Source organism: Thalassophryne amazonica, chromosome 6, assembly GCF_902500255.1.
Source record: "Thalassophryne amazonica chromosome 6, fThaAma1.1, whole genome shotgun sequence".
Classification (NCBI taxonomy): Eukaryota; Metazoa; Chordata; class Actinopteri; order Batrachoidiformes; family Batrachoididae; genus Thalassophryne; species Thalassophryne amazonica.
In genome coordinates, this window is record NC_047108.1 from 89,538,071 (window position 1) to 89,562,458 (window position 24,388).

General features: G+C 42.1%; 1 protein-coding gene across 2 annotated transcripts in view; it reads right to left on the reverse strand.

Annotated features, from left to right (window-relative positions):
• Positions 1–24,388, reverse strand: part of LOC117512618 (protein bicaudal D homolog 2-like) — a 97,374-nt gene that overhangs the window by 11,623 nt on the left and 61,363 nt on the right. For both annotated transcript variants that reach the window (XM_034172761.1, XM_034172759.1), the window contains exons 3-9: positions 13,660–13,812; positions 11,609–11,823; positions 11,271–11,508; positions 7,599–7,856; positions 7,276–7,479; positions 6,611–7,159; positions 5,983–6,134 (exon numbers count right to left, since the gene is read on the reverse strand). In XM_034172761.1, the coding sequence (XP_034028652.1) occupies positions 5,983–6,134; positions 6,611–7,159; positions 7,276–7,479; positions 7,599–7,856; positions 11,271–11,508; positions 11,609–11,823; positions 13,660–13,812 (1,769 nt within the window). The remainder of the gene's footprint in view (positions 1–5,982; positions 6,135–6,610; positions 7,160–7,275; positions 7,480–7,598; positions 7,857–11,270; positions 11,509–11,608; positions 11,824–13,659; positions 13,813–24,388) is intronic.

Here is a 24,388-nt window from a genome sequence, read left to right on the forward strand (position 1 = left end):
ACAAATTTCTGATCCCTTGAAGGCAGCTGACGGATGGTTAGACGAAGTCCACAGACTGAAACTGTGGATATTGCAGAATATTTGCTAAGCAGGGATGAGAAATCGTTACTCCGCCGGCTTCATAATGACGACAATGACGGTGAGTCTCACATATAACCTCTTTGGTGTCATGTTTGTGCTGATAAGTTGACAGACATACAATATGTGCATGCATGCAGTTTGTTTATAGAACATGTCAATTTTACATATTACGCGCCACATCATTCATGGCACAACATTACAGTCATAAGCCGATGCACGAAAACGGCGGCACGGTTTCAGGATATTGACAAAATAAATGTGCGCAAGAAAATTACAATTTTAGTCCGTCTTTTACGTCCGTCTGGATCTTTCTTTTCTGTGGCGACATTGTGTAGAATGAACAGAGGTTTACGACCACATTTCTTCTTCTTTCCGTCTTTGTGTGGACTCGGCGGAGCTTTGCAATCGTGTGTTTTCAGCCAACTTTCAAGCCTAGAAATTCCGTTCGAGCATTTGAAAACAGCACAGTGCGCCCCTGTCATTACTGTATGTGTCGCTTAAGGCTTAAAGGCTTTGAAACAATCCCTGTAAAAGCCTTAACTTTTACAGTCCACTAATGCTACTGTATATGAAATTCAATGGGAGCGGTGTGAGTTTGGGAGCTGGAATTTTTGCCGCCGTTTGACCTTTCGCATGCGCAGATGCATTGCGCACTTCGCTTATTGCAACACAGGATAGTTTTTAATGCAGTTATTTTTGGGAAGTTGGGCCTGTGGTGGAAGAGGGTCGCGTAAATTATTTTTTAAACGTTGCAAATAGGCTGATTATTCATATTAAGTTTTTTTTTTAATAATAGCTGAAAATGCTTCTTTGGAAATGTCAAATGCAATTATAATTTCAAGCAGATTTGCATAAATGTGTGGAACAAGGTTATTTTAAAGTAATTTATTCAATTTGCAACACTGAGTGTGTTAGTAGAAGCTAGTTTTACAAAACCAGCTGAAACTGTGCAGTTAGCCATCATTACATTTTGAGGAGGTCGGGGCAGACAGAAAATGTTAGTAGGTGATATGGTGTTTTTGTGGGTGTGGTACAAATCTTTTGCATTTCTTTCAGGATTTATCACTGAATCCTAAAAATCTACCAGCTGGATATCAGACTGCACTGAATTATTTCATACTACTGACAAACTCTTTGTTTTGTGTATGTGCTAAAAAGAATATGAGAATCGAATGACTTGGTAACACAGATGTTTTTTTTTTTTTTTTTTACTGCGTGTGATCCTGCACCATGTGAACTCTGACCCTGACGGACCACCAAACAAACAAACTACCACTGACTCCTGTTGTGGATGTGGTTTGATTCCCAATGGGGCACACACCGAGACAATAGAGATCAGCTTTGCTTCATTAAACCCACTATGAGATGGGGGCGGATCCTGGAGCGGAGGGAACGCTCCTTCAGACAGTTCAGACGGGGGGTAAGCCTGGGAGAGGTCGCGTTTTTCCCGGGAAAAACACTGAGGAGTCTATTGTAGGGACTGGAGGCATACAATAGAAGCCTTTTTGGCCTCCTAATGGGATGTGGTGGCACAATGGTTGAGGGGGGCCAACAGGCGGCTGCTGGCCTTTTGAGGATGAACAGTTATATTCACATCATTGATAAACACACACTCTGCATTTCACAGGGCTGAATTACAGCAGCCACAGAACAGCTAATGGCATGGAACCGTAAGGAATCCTGCTGTCGTTTTAAAGGTACCCAATCAATAACACCCTCACAGTGCAGAAACACACACAAACCGCTTCAAATGTAGTCTCGTCTGGTCTCTGATTGGTCACGGTAGGACAGATATTACAGCAGTAACAACAGGAACTTAAAGAATAAGACAACAGAATAGCATCCTGACACAAGGTGTCTGAGTAGGAACTGGGACTATTGTGAAGAATTAGCTGGTGCTTTGCATTGAGACATGTACAAGGCATGTGGAGGCAGCTGTTTACTGTTAACACAACACCAGAGACGCCAGCTGGACAGGAAGCGAGACAACATTCAGCCCCATATCGCTCATCATGAAATTCTCACGGCACAAAACATAAAAACACAACTTTTCCACCACCTCAAGTCGCTTAGTCTATAACAGACAAAGGATGATGCAAACACCTGTATGTCCTCCCCAATCCACTTCAACGCTCGTTCCCTTTGTGCAATCATTTGTATCATAATAATTTTAGGAATCCACCTTCACACATGCTATAAGAATACTGTCAAACTCAGTTCCAGCAGTGGGCTTTAACTCAAAACCTCCCTTCTTCCTCCCTTTCTTTTACAGACAACTAGAGGAGCGGGTGTTTGGTGGTGGGGAGGGAAGGAAGGAAGGGGGACGGGGTTACAAAAGAGGGGGAAGAGTGTGGGAAACCTCAGTCAGGAAAGTCCCCCAGCCTCTGAAAGAGTTCCCAGACCCAACTTTGCAGCAAGAAATTTACATACCAATACTTTAGTCCCATAATCGGGGTGAATGGAATTAAGACATAAACTCTTAGACCACCAAATGCAGTGACGGGACAGTTTGACAGGACTCTCAAAAGATCGTCAAGAAACATGCATTGACCTTGATATAGTAGAACACTAAAGGTAACAAGGGTTGTGCAAAAAAGTGCACAAATTCTGCAGTTACATGTAACAACTACCTTTGTTTGAAGCCTTGGTGCAGATAGTTTAACGTAATGGACATCCGCCCGGCCGGCTCTGGAATGCACCAAATCCTCACAACAAGACAGACTCTGGTATTTTTAGATGGTGGAGTTTTCCTCCTGTTACTAATTGATTAGCACTGCAGCTATATGGAGTTACTTCAGCAAGAGCACTTCAGGCAAAGGTATTGAATTACTGTACGAGTAACATGAGGGGCGCTCAGCTGCCCACACATTCCCTGCAGCCTCTCTAACCTTCATCCTATAATACATCCCTCCTTGCCCCCCTCCTCCTCCTGCTCCTCCCTTGGTCCCTCTGCACATCTTTAGCGTCAGTGAGGACTGCACCAAGTCTTAAATGTAGACGGAATAGCTGATATATAAGAACAAGTATCAACATCTGATGAAACACAATATCTGCAACAAAATTAAGATTAAGATTGTGCATCCAGCACAGAAAAGTACAACCACAAGCACACACAGGAGCAGATACACAAGTAAACAAACACCATGCAGGCCAGGAGACTGCCATGTGGGCTAATGTTTAATCCAGACCAAGATGAAGTAGGATTATGCCAAAACCTTTGACTGGCTTCTCGTCAGAGACACAAAAGATTATTGGTACAGTGCTCCACACATGAACACCATACCACTCGCAGAACAAAACAAAAAACCTACTTAGACATATAGGACTACCCAGATTATCTACACTACATTCAATATTGAGAAAGGTACAGTCCTCACAGTATCAATAATACAGTTATCATATGATTAACAGCATTATGACCTTATTTGTATTCCCCCCTTTGGGTATAAAACATACTACAGCAGTAATTTTCAATACTGTTAATATGAACTCCTCAAAACAAGTCCACACTGTTCAGTTAGTGAGCTTCACAAAGCTAAATCACATGTATCATAGCTAAAACCGTATCACTAATTCAAGTCCAGTCTGGGCATGTCGCCGTTTCCACCAAACTACAGAACTGCTACGGATGGCAACCTTAGTGGCAGACAACTGGTCCATTTTCACCTCTCGAATGTAACAATCTATCTGCCACAGCGAGGTGAAACAGTGGCGTCTCCTTGGCCTTCTCCAGCCACTGGGTTCCTCGACACTGATAAGTACCACTTGGTCAAAAAGCTGTAGTTGAGGCTCTCTTAATACACAAGTGGTACTGCTCATCTGATTCGCTCCAAATAAAGGTTCATTAGACACAATGCCATTCAGTTCCATCCAAGGATCCTCCAAAGAGACCTGGTAGCAAAGATACCTAATCGTCACCAGACTCTTTCAATTATCGAAAAAAGAAAACATAAAGGGCCTTTGGTTTATAGAGGGAAGGCAACCTAACATGCAAAATTAAATTTCAAAGAGGAGGAAATACATCAAACATGTCTGTTGATCTACAGCAACACCACCCAACACCACTTGTCAAACTCAAGTGAATATTACTTGGAAATCAACTTCAGTAAGAACTAGGTAGGGAGTTACAGCACACTGGCTATATGAGATATACTTTATTGATCTCACAGTGGAGAAATTATGTTTACACTCCAGTTACCTCAGACAGCAATTAGTCCACAATTATTACTTGTTTACCGTAATAATGGCACACATCAGAATTAAAGACAGCACATACACATCTGACATTGTTTATGTGCACTAAGTTTGAAGAAGTCCGTTCTCCGAATTGAGGCAAGTGGGTGAAGGCCACGTAGCAACCCTGAGATGCGCTGCCGTCAGCTTGGGGGGAAGAACGGGTGCTGCAGCTAAAACTGCACCGCCCCCGCAGAAGGGGAAAGGAGTGACGTTAGCAGGCGCCAGAGAGGGGAGTGTTGATGGGAGATAGGAGACGGGTGGGGGAGGGAATGGAGCATGCTTCAGTCCTGTGAAAAGCAGCTTATTGTCTTTGTGAGTTGAGATAAGAAACAGCCAAATGATCCCCAGGCCGAAAAAAAATTCCTCTGGAGGAAAACAGTTGGGCAATTTGACCTTCAGGCTTGATATCCCTGCAATGTTATGATTTGAGCAGTAAATAACACTTTTTAACAGTTCCACTTGCACAACCAAATCCCAATTATGAATTAAGAATATTCCCAATTATGAATTAAGAATATTCACCGGCCTCTGAAATCTTCAACTTCAACTGCAAGGCACGCATCTGCTTCAAGATGTCATCCAATTTGTGTCTGAGTTCAAGAGTCATCGCAGTCTGAGAATGCACTGCCTTGCCAACCTCGTTAATCATGAAGGACAAGCGAGGGGCCGTGGTTCTTGATGCGGCAGTCTTGCCAATTTTCCGGTAGATCAGGGCAGCACATAAGCCAAAAAGTAGTGAAATAGTGAAATAAATATTGTAGGCTAGTTAATATGCACACCTGCCTCCCAGTAAGGTCTTCAGATCAAGGCCACCCATGTCCCATTCTCCTTGGACATTTGGAGCTGCGACAAGAAGGTCATCCAATGCATAACTTGAATCAAATAAACATGGGGCTCCATACTTGATCTGTTACAACTACCCTGAACAAAACTCAAAAATTTGTACCGTTAGAGAGATCTGTACCTAATTAAATAAATTGACATGTCTCATAATGTGAATACCTATTTTTTTGTGATGGCTTATTATTCATTTATGATAAATTGATGGAACGCTGCTGAATTGCCCAATCGCGCAATGTTAAAGAAAGTGGAGAAAAAAAAACCTTAATCAGATACACTTCAAAATGAATAGTTTCCTATTTGGATCATTAGCCAACAATTCCAAGTTTCACAAAAACTGGTTCAGCTGTTTTTGTGTAATCCTTCTAGCAGACAAACAACACTGAAAATATTACCATATTACCTCCATGGCGGAGATAATAGTCACAATGTGTGGCTATGTAAAGAGAGAAGAAGAGACGAGGAGAAAGGAAGGACATGGAGAAGAGAAGAGGATGTGCACATCAATAATAAAATATTATATGTCCACAGAAGAGTTTGATATTATATTACTAAGAAATGTGATACTTTGTCTGAAGTTAGCAGTAGTCAGAAAGTCAAGGACATTGCTGTGTTGTCTCTAAGATAATGTGAATCAGCTCCACATGTACATGCACAGTCTGGAAGTCATTTCAAACACTAGGGGCTGCCTACGTGTGCCAATTACTGCCAGATACATTTCATGGGATAACTTTTGGTATAGATAGAACGTCATGTCTTTGCTGGCAGACAAAAATTATGAAGAGTAGGAGAAGTGACATGACCACCAAACAGCTTGAGGCTTACCGTGTGGCAAACATGGCACGGAGCGAGGAAAAAGTGGCAGCGTCTTCTTTCAGGGCTTTGAGCTCGTTCCTCAGTTTCATCATGGTCTCGGTTACCATGGCTTTTTCATTCTCATACTTGCTCTTCAGGTTGGCCAGCGCCACTTCAGCTGTCTGTAGACAATGAGAACATAAGCGTGAGAGCAGCTGGAAGGTGTTGGCAACACACGTTCTGACGCAAGTCTGTTTCTGCTATATGTAATCACATGACCTCATTTTCTCAAAACATCTCAATCATTTATGCCTGCTATTGCTAGTTGCTGGTTTAAAAACCATACACGTGTGGTTTAGGGGAGCCAAGCATACTTTAAATGGCTACCACAACAACTGGATAAACAGTTGGCTGTATCTACAAAGTTTGATCTATGTGTTTCTTTCTACTTTGGAGAACATTTCTGTCTACACACATACTCTAGACTCCTGACACCCAAAAGCAGTTGTCTCCACCAGAATTTGTAATAGAGCTCAACGGAATGCATTTGCTGCAGCAGCTGAAAAGACTTCAAAACAGCTGGCAGCTCTGGCTTCTCTTTGTGTCTGACAGCAAGCAGGCATTCTGTAGGTATGGGAGACAAAACAGATCAACCGACCTGCTTGTTGGCCTTGAGGACCGTCCTCAGAGTAGCAATCTGTTCCCTCTTGGTGCTGAGAAGAGATTTCAGTTTAAGGATTTCTTCCATGCAGGCTTCCTTGTCCTTATCAGCCACAGTGCCAAGCTCCAGAGAGGCCATCCTCTGGCGTGACAACTCTGTGGTGCGATCCACAGCCAGCTGCAGGTGCTTGATCTGGTCTCTGATGATAGCCACCAGATTGTAGATGTTCATGGGCTCGCGGCGGTGGTCAGACACAGGAGAAGGCAGGGACGACAGTGGTGAAGGGGCTCTGTCGGTTAGGTCTGTCTTTCCGGGTTCAGGGAAGAGGCCCTTGGTGAGCAAGATAGGCGAGCGACGGCCACGGCCCTCTGGACTGCTCCTACCGCCTTTGCCCTCTTTGTAGAAATCAAGCATAACGCGGTTGGGTGTTTCGTTGTTGCACATGCAGACGTGGTTGTATAGGGTCGCCAGTTCTTCGCTGAAAGTGACCAGCTCATCCTGTGCCACGCTCAGACTCCCCTGCGACTCGCCTGCCACATCACTCAACTGAAGATGCACAACCAGAGAAATTAATTAGGTACACTTTGGTCATATTGTTGGACTCAATGGGGGAATTGCATAAAGTCTGCCAGGAAATAAAATACCAACAGCAAAACCCACACCTTGCGCAGCTCCTTCTCTAGCTTTGTCTTCTCTTCCTTTTCGGCTTGACTTATCTTCTCCAGAACGGCCAGTTTTTCACCAAGCGTTGTAACATCACTCTCCAGGCGGGTGCGCTCCTCCTCGTAACGGGACTGGCAAGTCTGGTATTCTGCTTTCAGAGTCTTCAGCTCCTCTCTTAGCTCTCCTGCCTCAGACACAGCAACCTAGCAAAAGGAGAACAACTTTTGAGTACATTTAAATCAAAACATAATAGATCTACATTATCAGTTCTGCTGCAGTTTTTTTTTTAATTCTGTGCACTCTGCTATCAGGAGATAGGTACCTTGTACTTGCACTCAAGGATCTCAGGCCCATTGATGTCCACTTCATAGTAATCTCCGTCTTCGTGGCTATCGCGTTCTTTCTCGTTGTCCAGTGCGGACTGGCGCTCTTTACTAGCCTGGAGTTTGCGGATAGCGTTGAGGTTCTCAGTGAGGCGGTTTACCTTCTCCTGATGCTCTGACAGAGCGCCGTGAGCCTGCTCTAACTGTTTCTGAGAGTCTTGTAGGGTTGATAACAGGTTTACTTTCTCACGCTCCATCTGAGAAGATAGGCAAAAAGAATGAGAATATCATATGAAAATACATTAAGCAATGACTGCTCGACTTGCTGTGCTTATGTAACATCACCTGCATGATTTCTTTCAAAGAAAATATCTTAATGAATCACTCGAATAATTAGATTATCTGCCATGCCATATCTGTGCCAGATATCAGGATTGTGCTACATGTGATCCGCTTTTGCTCACTAGTCCAGCATCAGAGTTGGGATGACCTTGAAAATTTGCTGGGCGCTGTTCAACAAAGTGCTGGCAGAGACCCTGGGCATATCACTTTTCACACATTTTAATCTCTGACCTATTTCAAGAGCTAATCTGTAAATAATAATGCTAACGCTGTCATGCTCACTTGAATACATTATTTATCAGAGCAGGTTGTATTATGAAGATTCAATTTAAAAATTTTTAAAAAGTTAATTATGTAGATTACATGTTAGTTTCTTACAAATTATTCTAACATGAAAATCTATAATGCATGATGCATCCTCATGATGTCAAGATAAAATAAGTCTGATACAACCCCTGGCAATAATTATGGAATCACCGCCCTCGGAGGATGTTCATTCAGTTGTTTAATTTTGTAGAAAAAATGCAGATCACAGACATGACACAGAACTAAAGTAATTTCAAATGGCAACTTTCTGGCTTTAAGAAACACTATAAGAAATCAGGAAAAAAAATTGTGTTAGTAACGGTTACTTTTTTAGACCAAGTAGAGGGAAAAAAATATGGACTCACTCAATTCTGGGGAATAAATTATGGAATCACCCTGTAAATTTTCATCCCCAAAACTAACACCTGCATCAAATCAGATCTGCTAGTTAGTCTGCATCTAAAAAGAAGTGATCACACCTTGGATAGCTGTTGCACCAAGTGGACTGACATGAATCATGGCTCCAACATGAGAGATGTCAATTGAAACAAAGGAGAGGATTATCAAACTCTTAAAAGAGGGTAAATCATCACGCAATGTTGCAAAAGATGTTGGTTGTTCACAGTCAGCTGTGTCTAAAAAAGTTTTGCCCAAGTCATGCTTTTGCACTCGCTCCACCGTACTGTTGTGACGAAAAGGGAGCTGAGCCAAAAGATGAAGCTCTCCATCTACTGGTCAATCTTCGTTCCTACTCTCATCTATGGCCATAAGAGTCGGGTCAGAACTACATCGGGGGTACAAGCGGCCGAAATAGGTTTACTCAGGAGGGTGGCTGGAGTCTCCCTTAGAGATAAGGGCCGTTCTCCAATCCAAACTGAAACTGCCCAGACTGACTTCCTTGAACACCTTACCGGTTATTTTACAAGATTGCAAATGGGATTCTTTTGCGCAATGCCCAGGTTTCTAAATCTAATCCTGCTTGAGACTTTACATCATGTGCAATGTTATGACCAAGATAATTGTATTTTATGTATCACCAACATTCTCATGTTGATGTTAACCTGTCCATTATGACATGTGCTGCTCCCTTTCTTGGCCAGGTCATCCTTGTAAAAGAGGTTTCGATCTCAATGGAATTTCTACCTGGTTAAATAAAGGTTATTATTATTATTATTATGATGAGGTGAGAAGCCTGGCCATCCATGAGGACCTTGGAGTAGAGCCACTGCTCCTTCGTGCTGAAAGGAGCCACCTGAGGTGGTTCGGGGTAAGGATGCGTCCTGGGTGCTTCCCTAGGGAGGTGTTCCAGCTGGGAGGAGACCCTGGGAAAGACCCACGACTAGGTGGAGACATTATATCTCCATGCTGGCCTGAGAACGCCTCTGTATCCTCCAGTCAGAGGCAGTTAATGTGGCCAGGGAAAGGGAACTTTGGAGTCCCCTGCTTGAGCTGTTGCCCTCGTGACCCGATCCCAGATAAGCAGCTGAACATGAGATGAGAGTTTTTGTTGACCTTGAGCTTTTTCCGAACCTTTCCAAACACTAGCCAGCTTCAGATATCTTCCCAAATAATATTCCAACCAAGTTGGGTGATAGAAACAGAAATAGAAATGATGAAGCTTATCAACCACACATACAGAGTCCAATGGTTGCATTAACCAGTTGTTCATGAAGCCATAACATGGAACACAAATAGGAACATCATAGTCAGTTGACAGTTCTGTTCCTTAGAAACACCTCCCAAAGGTCTATATAATCCCCCAGTAGCATGTTAAGGACCTCGATACTGTAATCCTTCATGTTATCAGTTTTGTTTTTGCATCTCTATAAATCATTTATACTACTTCAAGAGATCATTATTTCCTCCATGGACCAGTTGACTTTTAATAGTATCATAATACACACCTCAGAAAACATTAAAATTTAATAAAGGCTTCGCAATACAATTATCATAGTATGCGATGCATCATTCTCCCCGATTCATAACTAATGAAGGAATTAGATATATTTGTCAAAGAGCTTGTGGACTGCTTGTGCCACCAGGACTCTTTATCCTGCACTTACAGAATCCATTTTTGTTGTGGTGAGTGCTTTCCAGTGACTAATATCCGAGGAGCGGATGTCTGGGAGGAGTCAGAGAGTGAATAATCAATAAAATTACATCAGACAAATGGGAAAAAGAATCTCATCTGCCTTGTCCTCATTCCTAGAATCTACACAATAATCTTGCAGGAGGCTGAAATGGGTTGTTGTGTCACTCTGGGGGCAGTCTTAAGGTGACCACAAATTCACATTTAAATCTAGCAACAGTATTTATATTTGATGAACAGAGAGAGGAAGAAAATATTAACGTTTTAGTCCTGAAAACAATCATTATCATCAGGTTGTCAATTTACTCTTGTATCCATGGTGCCAACTCAGCCATGGCCTTCACCTCATGGGGTAATGAATGACCAGATGGCAGGTTTACCAGTTCTGCCACATGCTACCCTACAGACCAGGAGAGGCCGGAGGGTGTGTGTCTCTGTGGATTAACTTTGTTATAAGGGAATTTAGTCAAAACACTCTACATCACTCAGCTGTTCAGACACAATGATTCAAATAAGTAGTTCTGCCGTCCTCAGTAATTCTGTGGGAACCACTGCAAATCTAAATTTGTTAATTACAAAATTTAAAAAACATGCTTAAGCGGCAAAATAAAGAAAGAAATGAGTGTCTTTGTCTCTCACTGAAAACATTTGTGAAAACAAGCTTATTTACTGTTTTTGACTTGGGGCTCATCTTAAATGTAGTCTGTCAACAGACAAATTGTGCAGAAACAGATTATTGCATCATTTACAGGCAATTTGATATTGATTTTCCACTTCTCTGAAAATACACTGTGCAAATAATGTGACATTTCTGCTTGCCTGCAGAATGCATGAGTGCTATTCAGTGAACCTGGTTGATGGGTCAGGAACATCTTTAACCACTGACAGTGTTCAGGCTGGTAAAAACAAACAAACAAACAAACATACAACAAACCTGCATGAGCTGCTGTTTGAGCTTCTGGATCTCAGAGATGTTGAGTTCGCTCAGCAGGTCATCTACCAGGCTGGGTGCAGGACGGAATATCTCTTCCTTCTTGGGTGTGGAGATGCGGTTGTCGTCATTGATGGCATTGGCCAGTTTACTGAAACTATTCTCGTAACCGAGCAGCGCCTCATCATTATTAGGTTCAGTGGTGGCATCGTCGCTGAATTTAAGACCATCCAAAGAGATGCTAAAGGGATTAAAGAAAAAATCAGGGCGCGCTTTGTCAATTAGTGTTCTTGGGCTTGTATACTAATCCATGGGATGGTGTTGTTGGTTTCTCCACTTACCTGTGGTACAAAGAATCTCCAATGCTCATGTAGTGCGAAAGCTCCTTCCTCAGAGAAGCTTTCAGCTCACGTTCAGTCTTGATGGTTTCCAGAGACTCCCCAAGCTGACGTTCAGCGATTTCTTTTAGGCGGATGGCATCCTCCAGCTGGCTGTTAAGGAACTGAGTATCCTCCTCGAGTCGGCGGATTTCATGTTTCAGACCCTCAAATTCCACCTGGACAGGGGAGTGAACAAAATGTACACAGAAGACCGTTCAAACTTGTTCATGTGTGGCAAACCAGTGGGGTCAAAAACAAAAGTTAGTATTACTTAAGAGCATGTAAATCTACAACTTATCCATTTGATTTCCCTTTTAATTAGTTCTTAGTTAATTTGATATCAGAATCCCGTTTTAATTCTTTTTTTCTTTTATTTGAATGTAGAACCCAGTTTGATTTGTTTTATGCTCCCCATGATGACCACAGAAACATAATCCAGGACATCTGACTGTTAAGGAACTGAGTATCCTCCTCGAGTCGACAGATTTCATTTCACGAAGAAAATCAACAGCCTCGTTTCTCATCTGGATAAAGTCATGAGTTTGAATCTGGAATCTTGTATAAAGAATGACAACTGCAGTCAGATCCAGAACTAATTGGACAGTGACAATTTTTGCAATTTTACCTCTAATCTACCACAGTGGAGTTGAACCAAAACAAACATGTGCTTGTAGTGTGTTGACTGTCAGATTTAATTGAAGTGGTTCAACAAAAATTTGAATTCAGCATTGAGGACTTACACCCAGAGAGAAGGATTTTCTTAAAAACACATGGAATTTCAGCTGCAGTTTTCCAGAAGGCACATGGGAGACTCCAGGTTTGATCTGAGCTGTTTTCTTGAATGAAAGTTCTTCTCCGTTCCACTCCGCCATGAAACAACAGACCAAATTGGACATTCACAGTTTCTCCAAACACAGTCACAGAAGCCTGTAACTCCTTCAGAGTTGTCAGGGGTGTCTTGGTGGCTTCCCTCACTAGTTACATCTTGAATGCTGGCTCAGTTCTGAATACTCCAGTCAGATTTACCATCCAGTCCCACAATGTTTGTATTATTATTTTTTTATTAATTCAAGAAAATAAAGTCCCAGACATATTCAGTGATTTGGAGATGTTCATGTATCCATCCTCTGTCTAAAGACAACTGGGTGTAAAAGTGATTTATTTAACAATAAATAAATAAATAAATAAATATTTAGTTTGCCCAATTACTTGTGGGCTGTGAAAATGGATGCACCATGTACAAAAATGGCTGTAATTTCTAAATGGTTACTGCAATATTATTCTAAAACCACTAACGTTGAACTCCATAGTTCAAATCCTTGTCAAACCAAAACTTAATCCCCAAGTTGCTCCAGGTGTATAGTGAGCTGCCTTGCCTGACAGCACGCTGATCTGACATCATCTGAATGTATATGTCCATGAAAGTGGCATTGGTCTTGGTTGGGGAAGTAAACTGTGAAGGACTGGCATCCCGCCAACAGGAGTCATAGAGTCTCATCTGTTTCATGCATTATGCTTATGTTCAGCATGAATTCAAGCTGAAAGTTGACAGTACGAGCATGTCTTCGTTCATCTTCACCCTTATGGACCTGACTGTAGTTCCATAATGAGAAGGAAGCTCTGTTTCCAAGTGATGCCGTAGACAAAAGCAACTGCTCATCTTTTTATGGTAGCAGAGTATGTTTTCATTATCAAAATAAAATCTGAATATTGACACACTGGTGCTCAGTTTGGCAGTATCATCAGTACGAGAAGGAGACAAAGATAATAGGATGAAGGTGTGGGGCTTGTTGAGCTCATTTCTGAAATGCTAGAAGATAGGAAAAAATGTGTTATTCAAAGTGCTCAGAAGAAAAGCCAGAGGCTACCACTTTAATTAAGTCTAATTAATGAGACTGAGGAAATGTAGACTTTCTGAAGGCACAAAAGGTGAAATTAAGGACTTCTTTTCTTAAATTCCTGTATGTTTCCTCCTCTTGAGTACAAGCCCCTCACTCTTTGCCCATCCTCACCTGGCTCTGTTTGAGCATGGAAACCTGTTTCTGCAGCGAGATGTTCTCCTCCTCCAGTTCAGTGTAGTCTTGCAGCAGACGGGCCTCGCGGAACTTGTACTCCTTGATGTCATCACGTAGCTGATTCCTCTGCAGCTCCACCATCTGGCTGTTCTGGAGGACCAAAGACAGGGAGGAAGTGCAAGGCTGTCATTGGCTGTAACTTAAATCTGTTTTGACTGAGTGCTGGAGAGACACTGAATAATTGGATACTGTTGCTTTAGTGTAACTGTTTGTGTCAGTTTGGCTGTTTTCATGGAGTAAATCTCGGTGGATAAGTAGGCACTCCCATCTGGACAAACCTGTCGCATGCATTTGGTGCGTGTGCCGGGACCAGGTGTTGCTCCGGGCAACAAGCCACAAGTATGCCTGCCTGCCAGCTCTGATGGGTCCACTGAGAATGACAGACACTTATCGCCCACATGGAAACAGTCATTCTATTCAAAGGAGCTGGTGTGACTTCCTGGACAAAAAAGTACTATGAGGCTCAGAGAGCACTTACTGTACCTCCACCAACACTTCACACATATATCTCTGTCACTATTAGAGACAAATTTGAGCAGGATTAGGTTATTGAACCAATTTTTTCTGGAAACTTTGTGAAATGCTGGTGTGTCGGCCAAAGAAGAAACCATTAACTTTTGGACTGGATCTGATTAAGGTGATGGATCCAGCATATTTGTTTTGCCCTCTTTCTTTTCAACATCTTGTTGAATTTGGAAATGGATAATCCACAGATCTTTACACCCTGTTTACATCGAGTTCACGATCGAGTTACGACCGAAAAGTGGCCTCTCACTCTCAGTGACTCCCACTGGGGTTGCAGGATGGTCAAATGGGGTCTCCATGGTCGGAAAAAAGATCCCTCTTGGTCGCCATCACTCTCCATCGGCCTCCAAAAGGTGTGCGAGTCTACTGAACTCTTTAAAACACTCACACAAGTTGCGGGACCAGGTAACATAGACATGGGTCTCATAATCTGTCTTGATAAATTCTCCCATGTTTCAACTCACTCACAACTTGATCCTATCGGTCGTAATGGACTCTCAACTGACTCTGCATGGGGTTGCAACACTGCCCACGGATATTAACATAATTTTCACTCGCACAATTCAGTCACAATGCAAGCTTGCATACATGTCAACCTATACGGATTGTCCATAAATTATACAGATTTTTCCGAGTTTCAGAGTCATATGGACGTACAAATAAAGTCTTACGGATATTCAGGGTTTTCTGTTGTAAATTAATTTTTTTACTGTTGTTTTCTTAACTCCGCGGACCTTCGGCCAGCCATCCACCATCTTTGTACTCCTCATAGAAGCTGTGTGATGATGTGTGCAATGTGAGAGTTCAATCGGAACTGGTTCACCGTCACATGGTTTTCCAATATCCAATCGTAGGGCAGAGCAGTCTCAGATGGTGCCAAAGATTGTTAAGAGCAGTGATCTGTTACTCTGTGAGTTCTTGTTTCTGTAAAAATAGAACAGCTGTGTGACACTATATTCACGGGAAATATATTGAGTTTGTACAAAATACCTACAATGTACTTGTAGACATTGATTTTATTGACAGCAAGCCATTTTACTGTGGAGCAAGAGGATTTAACTGTGGAGGACTTCCACCATAAAAGAGCCCATGGAGATCCCTGGTGTTAGACTGATTTTGGTGCGGTTTAGGAGGTTATAAGGATTTTGTGTTGATTTTATCAACTGGTTATACAGGTGGACCCTCAAAGGGGTTGACATATATGGGTTTGGTGTAAACACAAATAACAGATCACAATGGAGATCAGCCAAGACTTGTGAGAGTTGACAAACTGTCATGATCTTGTTGATCTTATATTGGTCTCAGTCCGGTGTAGACGGGGCATTAAGAAAAAGAAAAAAAAAAAAAACAGGCAAATGTAGAGTGCTAATATCTACACTCAACAAAAATATAAACGCAACACTTTTGGTTTTGCTCCCATTTTGTATGAGATGAACTCAAAGATCTAAAACTTTTTCCACATACACAATATCACCATTTCCCTCAAATATTGTTCACAAACCAGTCTAAATCTGTGATAGTGAGCACTTCTCCTTTGCTGAGATAATCCATCCCACCTCACAGGTGTGCCATATCAAGATGCTGATTAGACACCATGATTAGTGCACAGGTGTGCCTTAGACTGTCCACAATAAAAGGCCACTCTGAAAGGTGCAGTTTTGTTTTATTGGGGGGGATACCAGTCAGTGTCTGGTGTGACCACCATTTGCCTCATGCAGTGCAACACATCTCCTTCGCATAGAGTTGATCAGGTTGTCAATTGTGGCCTGTGGAATGTTGGTCCACTCCTCTGCAATGGCTGTGCGAAGTTGCTGGATACTGGCAGGAACTGGTACACGCTGTCGTATACGCCAGTCCAGAGCATCCCAAACATGCTCAATGGGTGACATGTCCGGTGAGTATGCCGGCCATGCAAGAACTGGGACATTTTCAGCTTCCAAGAATTGTGTACAGATCCTTGCAACATGGGGCCGTGAATTATCCTGCTGCAACATGAGGTTGATGTTCTCGGATGTATGGCACAATAATGGGCCTCAGGATCTCATCACGGTATCTCTGTGCATTCAAAATGCCATCAATAAAATGCACCTGTGTTCTTCATCCATAACAGATGCCTGCCCATACCATAACCCCACCACCACCATGGGCCACTCGATCCACAACATTGACATCAGAAAACCGCTCACCCACACAACGCCACACACGCTGTCTGCCATCTGCCCTGAACAGTGTGAACCGGGATTCATCCATGAAGAGAACACCTCTCCAACGTGCCAAACGCCAGCAAATGTGAGCATTTGCCCACTCAAGTCGGTTACAATGACGAACTGGAGTCAGGTCAAGACCCTGATGTGGACGACGAGCATGCAGATGAGCTTCCCTGAGACGGTTTCTGACAGTTTGTGCAGAAATTCTTTGGTTATGCAAACCGATTGTTTCAGCAGCTGTCCGAGTGGCTGGTCTCAGACGATCTTGGAGGTGAACATGCTGGATGTGGAGGTCCTGGGCTGGTGTGGTTACACGTGGTCTGCGGTTGTGAGGCTGGTTGGATGTACTGCCAAATTCTCTGAAACGCCTTTGGAGATGGCTTATGGTAGAGAAATGAACATTCAATACACGAGCAACAGCTCTGGTTGACATTCCTGCTGTCAGCATGTCAATTGCACGCTCCCTCAAATCTTGCGACATCTGTGGCATTGTGCTGTGTGATAAAACTGCACCTTTCAGAGTGGCCTTTTATTATGGGCAGTCTAAGGCACACCTGTGCACTAATCATGGTGTCTAATCAGCATCTTGATATGGCACACCTGTGAGGTGGGATGGATTATCTCAGCAAAGGAGAAGTGCTCACTATCACAGATTTAGACTGGTTTGTGAACAATATTTGAGGGAAATGGTGATATTGTGTATGTGGAAAAAGTTTTAGATCTTTGAGTTCATCTCATACGAAATGGGAGCAAAACCAAAAGTGTTGCGTTTATATTTTTGTTGAGTGTACATTACACTGTTCATGAATCTCATAAGTGCTACTCCTCCTATACTGTGTGGTGGATTTTAATGAACCTTCACACAATGATATGAACGTGTGTGAAGGAAAATAATTCTAATTCAACATCTTCAAGGGGAATTACTTGGAGTTTTGTGTTTAAATGATGCATTACATGATACTAGTAGCACTTTGTGTGAAGGTGTGCATGAAGGAATATAATTCCGGTCTGACATTTTCAGGGAAAATCAATCAATCAATCAATTTTATTTATATAGTGCCAAATCACAACAAACAGTTGCCCCAAGGCGCTTTATATTGTAAGGCAAGGCCATACAATAATTACGTAAAACCCCCAACGGTCAAAACGACCCCCTGTGAGCAAGCACTTGGCGACAGTGGGAAGGAAAAACTCCCTTTTAACAGGAAGAAACCTCCAGCAGAACCAGGCTCAGGGAGGGGCAGTCTTCTGCTGGGACTGGTTGGGGCTGAGGGAGAGAACCAGGAAAAAGACATGCTGTGAAGGGGAGCAGAGATCAATCACTAATGATTAAATGCAGAGTGGTGCATACAGAGCAAAAAGAGAAAGAAACACTCAGTGCATCATGGGAACCCCCCAGCAGTCTAAGTCTATAGCAGCATGACTAAGGGATGGTTCAGGGTCACCTGATCCAGCCCTAACTATAAGCTTTAGCAAAAAGGAAAGTTTTAAGCCTAATCTTAAAAGTAGAGAGGGTGTCTGTCTCCCTGATCTGAATTGGGAGCTGGTTCCACAGGAGAGGAGCCTGAAAGCTGAAGGCTCTACCTCCCATTCTACTCTTACAAACCCTAGGAACTACAAGTAAGCCTGCAGTCTGAAAAAACAAAAGAACGCTCCAACACATCACTAGTATTTTGTTGCACCACCTCTGGTTTATAACAGCTTGCAGTCTCTGAGGCATGGACTTAATGAGTGACAAACAGTACTCTTCATCAATCTGGCTCCAACTTTCTCTAATTGCTGTTGCCAGATCAGCTTTGCAGGTTGGAGCCTTGTCATGGACCGTTTTCTTCAACTTCCACCAAAGATTTTCAATTGGATTAAGATCCGGACTATTTGCAGGCCATGACATTGACCCTATGTGTCTTTTTGCAAGGAATGTTTTCACAGTTTTTGCTCTATGGCAAGATGCATTATCATCTTGAAAAATGATTTCATCATCCCAAAACATCCTTTCAATTGATGGGATAACAAAAGTGTCCAAAATATCAACGTAAACTTGTGCATTTATTGATGATGTAATGACAGCCATCTCCCCAGTGCCTTTACCTGACATGCAGCCCCATATCATCAACGACTGTGGAAATTTACATGTTCTCTTCAGGCAGTCATCTTTATAAATCTCATTGGAACGGCACCAAACAAAAGTTCCAGCATCATCAACTTGCCCAATGCAGATTCGAGATTCATCACTGAATATGACTTTCATCCAGTCATCCACAGTCCACAATTGCTTTTCCTTAGCCCATTGTAACCTTGCCTGATTTGATGCAGGTGTTAGTTTTGGGGATGAAAATTTACATTGATTCCATAATTGATTCCTCAGAATTGAGTGAGTCCATATTTTTTCCCTCTGCTTGGTCTAAAAAAAGTAACCGTTACTGACTGCCACAATTTTTTTTCTTGAGTTCTTATAGTGTTTCTTAAAGCCAGAAAGTTGCCATTTGAAATGACTTTAGTTTTGTGTCATGTCTGTGATCTGCTTTTTTTCTACAAAATTAAACAACTGAATGAACAACCTCCGACGCCGGTGATTCCATAATTTTTGCTGGGGGTTGTACATTAAAGTTAATACAATGTTGATGCTTGACCACCGAACAGCTTAACTGTATTACATGTATTATATACATGTCACAGTTGATGAAACCGGGTGTCTGTGCTAAAACAATTATCACCTTGCTGCCCTTTTTGTCCATCCTTGAGACTTCAATAGCTGTCACACGTGGCTGAGTTTGGTGCCACTTCATGCTGTAAGGGGCCAAGTTACAACTAAGCGTACCTCGGCCTGTTTTGCCCAAGCAGCATTTGGTGCAGTTTTCCCAAACGGACATACCACTTGGCAATAATCACAAGGAGTCATTTTTTTGGGGGGGGGGGGGCTAGGTGGATTCCAGCTACCTTTGCCCAGCTTGTGCTCAGCTCCTGATAGCCTGCGCACCTTGATGCAAGTACGGGTGAACACTGTATCCACTCGATCCTCAACTCTTGGGATAATATACTGGGATAATTCTTTTAATGTTGGACCCTGAAAATTAGACACAGAGTTGTATCGAGCCTCCATTGGGCTGCCATGATCACAGCAAGAGGTGGCTAATGTGAACGGGATTTTGGCCGACCTCATAACAATTTTGAACATGTTCAAAACCAGCACGAGTTTAACTGACCTTCTCCGACCTGTGCTTATCAATGCAGAACAATATGTTGACTTCCCACCAGGAAACAAACTAGCTGAGCCAAGGAGCTGCTTGGAAAAACCCAGCGCCAAACTGAGAGCTGCTTAAACAAACATCCTAATTGCTCATGCAGCGGTGGTCAGTGGTAAACTTTGAATTCTTTCAGCATGTAGTATGCTTGTGTTACTGTCCCAGCCAGAGGTGGTGGAAGTTTCTGTTTTCCTCAACAGAAATGAGCTGAATAAACCTTTTACTGCCTGCCACAAACATACAGTATAAATGCTGTTGTTACAATACAGAATATTGACTAGTCAGTTGTTGGAAATAATCCTTGTTGTGGTTCAGGTTTATGTTGTGTTTAAATGTCTGTATCCCCCCCACCAAGTGGTCCAGTGGCTGGTGAAGTCATTAGCAAAGCCTGAACTTTTGTTCAGACTCTGCTAATGACATATGATCAGAAAAGACACTTTCCAACTTTAACCAATTCGGTAACACTTTATTTTACAGTACCCTTAATATATAGTACCTACTGCACTTAGCACAAAGTATTATTCTATGTAATAATCTGTAATTACTTGCACTCAGTTGTACATCCATAATGGAATAATGTGTACTAGTGTTTTGTAGGTACATAATGTAATAAGAGTATTGTTACAAATGTGTACTAAGAGATTGTTGGTACATATAGTAATAACGCATTCTTGTTACAAATGTGTATTTACACATTACAGTTACATGATGTAACAAGATGTACTAGTTGGACGTACTTATATTTGTTTATTCAGATGTATTAAAGCTCTTGTTACCAAGGTCGCCTTGCATTGTTTTGTACTACACACTAACTACATTGGTAAGGTTTTGCCCCTATATGTATGTATGTACATTGTATGTACATCACATAACATTGTGTACTTACATTAAAGAACATGCACCTGTTGTGGCCCTACGTCTTGGTTCATGTCCTTAATTTTCCGATTTGGTTGGGTTATCGCATTACCATCACTCAATTTACCCCTTGTACTACATGTACTGTAGTCATTTATTACTTTTATATACAATGGACCTAGTACTGTAAAATAAAGTGTATCCTCTCTGTAATTACATTGTAATAACCACAAGTTACAATGACTACAGCTCTTGAGTTGAGCAAATCAAAAGTGCTTTATTACCTAGTATAGTACATGTACTAAAGACTGTTGTATTTTGTTATTAGCTTTAAATAGAATGGATCAAGTACTGTAAAATAAAGTGTATCTCTTCTGTACTTACACTGTAACATCAAATTTACTATATGTACCACAGACTGTAGTACTTTGTTAATACCTTTAAATACAATGGATTGAGTACTGTAAAATAAAGTGTACTAACATTGTAACATCAAACCACAGTACTACAGTACATGCAGTACAGGGGGTAGGCCCACAACAGGTGCATGTTATTTAATGTAAGTACACAATGTTATGTGATGTACATACAATGTATATACATACATATAGGGGTGAAACCTTCCCAATGTAGTTAGTGTGTAGTACAAAACAATGCAAGGCGACCTTAGAAACAAGCACTTTAATACAATTGAATAAACAAATATAAGTATATGCAACTAGTACATCTTGTTACATCATGTAACTGTAATGTGTAAATACACATTTGTAACAACAATGCATTATTACTATATGTACCAACAATCTCTTAGTACACATTTGTAACAATACTCTTTTATTACATTATGTACCCACAAAACACTAGTACACATTATTCCATTATGGATGTACAACTGAGTACAAGTAATTACAGATTATTACATAGACTAATACATGGTACTAAGTGTGGTAGGTACTATGTATTAAGGGTACTGTAAAATAAAGTGTTACCAAAAACTCTAAAATGTAACATATACTGCATAGATAAATATTTTTTCCAAAATATCTCACTAATATGACTTGAGTTCTCACTGTAAACAGTTTTTACTCAGTTATTTGCTGACCAACATATATGTTGCCAAATCCCCAGTGATTTACAGTACATGCCTCATATTTGCTCTGTGGAATATTTAATCACGTGATGCAGAGCAGAGTTGAAGGCGTTGTTTGAAAGTGGATTAATATTTATTAGGGTTTCTGCGCATGTCTGAAAGTGTTGGCGGATCACTGATAATACTTTAGCATGAACACAGATCAGTGAGATCACTACTTGTCTATAAACTGATCTTGTCTTTTGGGACCCAACTGGATTAAAGCCAAAGTAAAAAAAAAAAAAGAAAAAAGAAGGAAAGAAAGAAAAAAAGGACAGACTCAGTCAAACCCCTCAAAAATCCGATCCCACTGTGTTTGATTATTTCAGGCAATAAAACAAGAGGTTGATATTTAATTCATAAAGGATTTGAACAATCATCATGGGAGTAATCTTGTTTTTAACTCGACAAAGCTGTGCCAGCTGGTTGGACGTCTTTTCCTGCTCAGGGTTATGAGTCTCAGCTGGAGGGTCAGTGCCATTTGGTCCTGATGAATAGAGGCTACAACTGAACCTGATTAAGGAACGCCTCCAATCTGATTACAATACATACCACAGTTTTGACCTTTCACCTTAACCCTCAGAGCCTGGAGGGAGGAGTTAATTCTGTGCTGCATGACAGAAGATGATTTGAGCAAATTCTTGAGACATCCAGATGAAGGACATGGGCCTCTTCTGAGAATGTGTGGTGTGACGATGTGGAGTGGAGGTGTTTGCTTAGACGCTGCTTGGTGGTTTAACTTGAAGACCATTTGATGCATGACCACGAGAGAGAAGGTTTTTGTATTAACATAAGCAGAAATGTGGTGAGTCATGACATCTGTCTGTTACCACTGGTGCCGCCCGGCCAGCTGCTTCAACACACCCACTCAGAGACGTTTGTCAGTCGATATGCAAAGTGGGTGGAAGTACAAATAGCAGAATGTACTGCGACATTAGAATATAGCACTGTTTAAATTTCCCCTCCAGGAAGAAGGATGTGTTTTATAACAATTTCATTCATTGATCATTCAGTTATTTTTTGTCTTTGTAGAATAAAGGCTGGATTTTACTTGCACTCTACTGCACAACAGCGTTGTTTCAACCAACCTATGTAGACGTCTGTGAGGCTATTCACGTTTGGGATTCTACGTCTCTACTGGCAGTTTGTGCTTCACAGTAGATGCTCCGAACTGTGCCCGGGCATGTTTGGCCCCCAAGGTCCAGTCTGGGCATGCGCGGTAAGCATGTATTGTGACTGTTAACCCACCTGGCGCCCAAATCTTGGATGCCACATCACGTCCCACTGGGAGGAGGCCCTGGGGAAGACCCAGGACACGCTGGAGGGACTACATCTCTCGGCTGGCTTGGGAACGCCTTGGGGTTCCCCCGGAGGAGCTGGGGGAGGTGTGTGTGGATCGGGAGGTCTTGGCGGCTTTGCTTGAGCTGCTGCCCCCACGACCCGACTCCACATAAAGCGGAAGAAAATGGATGGATGGATGATATAAGCATGCTTGGGCCCAGAAGGCATAATGTAACATGAACGCAGTCCGGCGGGGAGAGTACAAGGCAACTGGGTCTAGTGCGAGCACACCCTTAAGGGAGATTACGATGAGGAGTATCACTGGTGCATTGACGGAATGTCAGGTATGACATTTTGGACATGTGGCACGCCTCTTGGGGTATCCAGTATGCAGATGCCTCAGTGCTGATGCCTTCAGCAACGGAAAAAAGGCAAGTTTCAATTGGCTGAGGCATTTAGATGTCTATTTATGGAAAGTGGGGATGGACCACTTGTCTGTCTGGGTGGTTGTCATTCATAGCTTGGGGCGGTTCCATTTTGTTGACGATATCCAATGGTTACTATTAAAAACGCCAACGTGAAGTCATACATCAGCTTTCTATTAGTCAGATGATTTCTCACCTCTCAACTCAAAGGTCATAACAGTTTAATTCTATTCGTTTGTAGTCCATGGAGTCGACACAGCATGTACGGCCAAAAACAGAGAGTATATACACATACATATATATATATATATATGTGTGTGTATGCTTTGGCGCTCCGCTGACCTCCATTTCACTTCCAGCCCGTTCACTTTGCACTTCAATAAAATCCACATGCAGCATTTTTTCTTCCTGATCTCATATCAACAGCACAAAGAGCAGAGAGGAGCTCAACATCAGCTGCAGACCGAGTCAATATCTCACGTTAATGCTTGCTCCCTATAAAACCGCTGACCTCCATTTTGTCAATTTACCAACACAGCTGCTCTCACTACACCCCCCCCCCCCCCCCAAATTTCTGTCCTTGCGTCAGCATGCTTTCATGTATTAATCACAGCTTCAAAATTAATATTAGGTTCACCAAAGCCATACTGTATATATTATGGATAAACCCTCTGTGACGTCACCCATAGGTGTTTCTGAAGAGCTAGTCGGGGTGTGTGTGTGTGTGTGTGTGTCAAAATGTAGCCATCTTGGTCGTGCCACACTCCACCTAATGACCTAAAAATGAGTGAATAGGTGAAGTGTGTGCAAGACTGGCGTGACCTGGGTGGGACAAATGAAGGCCTAAGATCCCCCCTGTTTTTTTTTTAGGGACTAGGCGGTGGTTTTCATAATGAGAAGCTTGGTTGCAGGTATTAAAAACTATGACTGGCATGTTGCTTCATGAACCATACAGTAACAGTGACGATAAATTCACCAAGCTCTCAATACCAAGTTTGAACT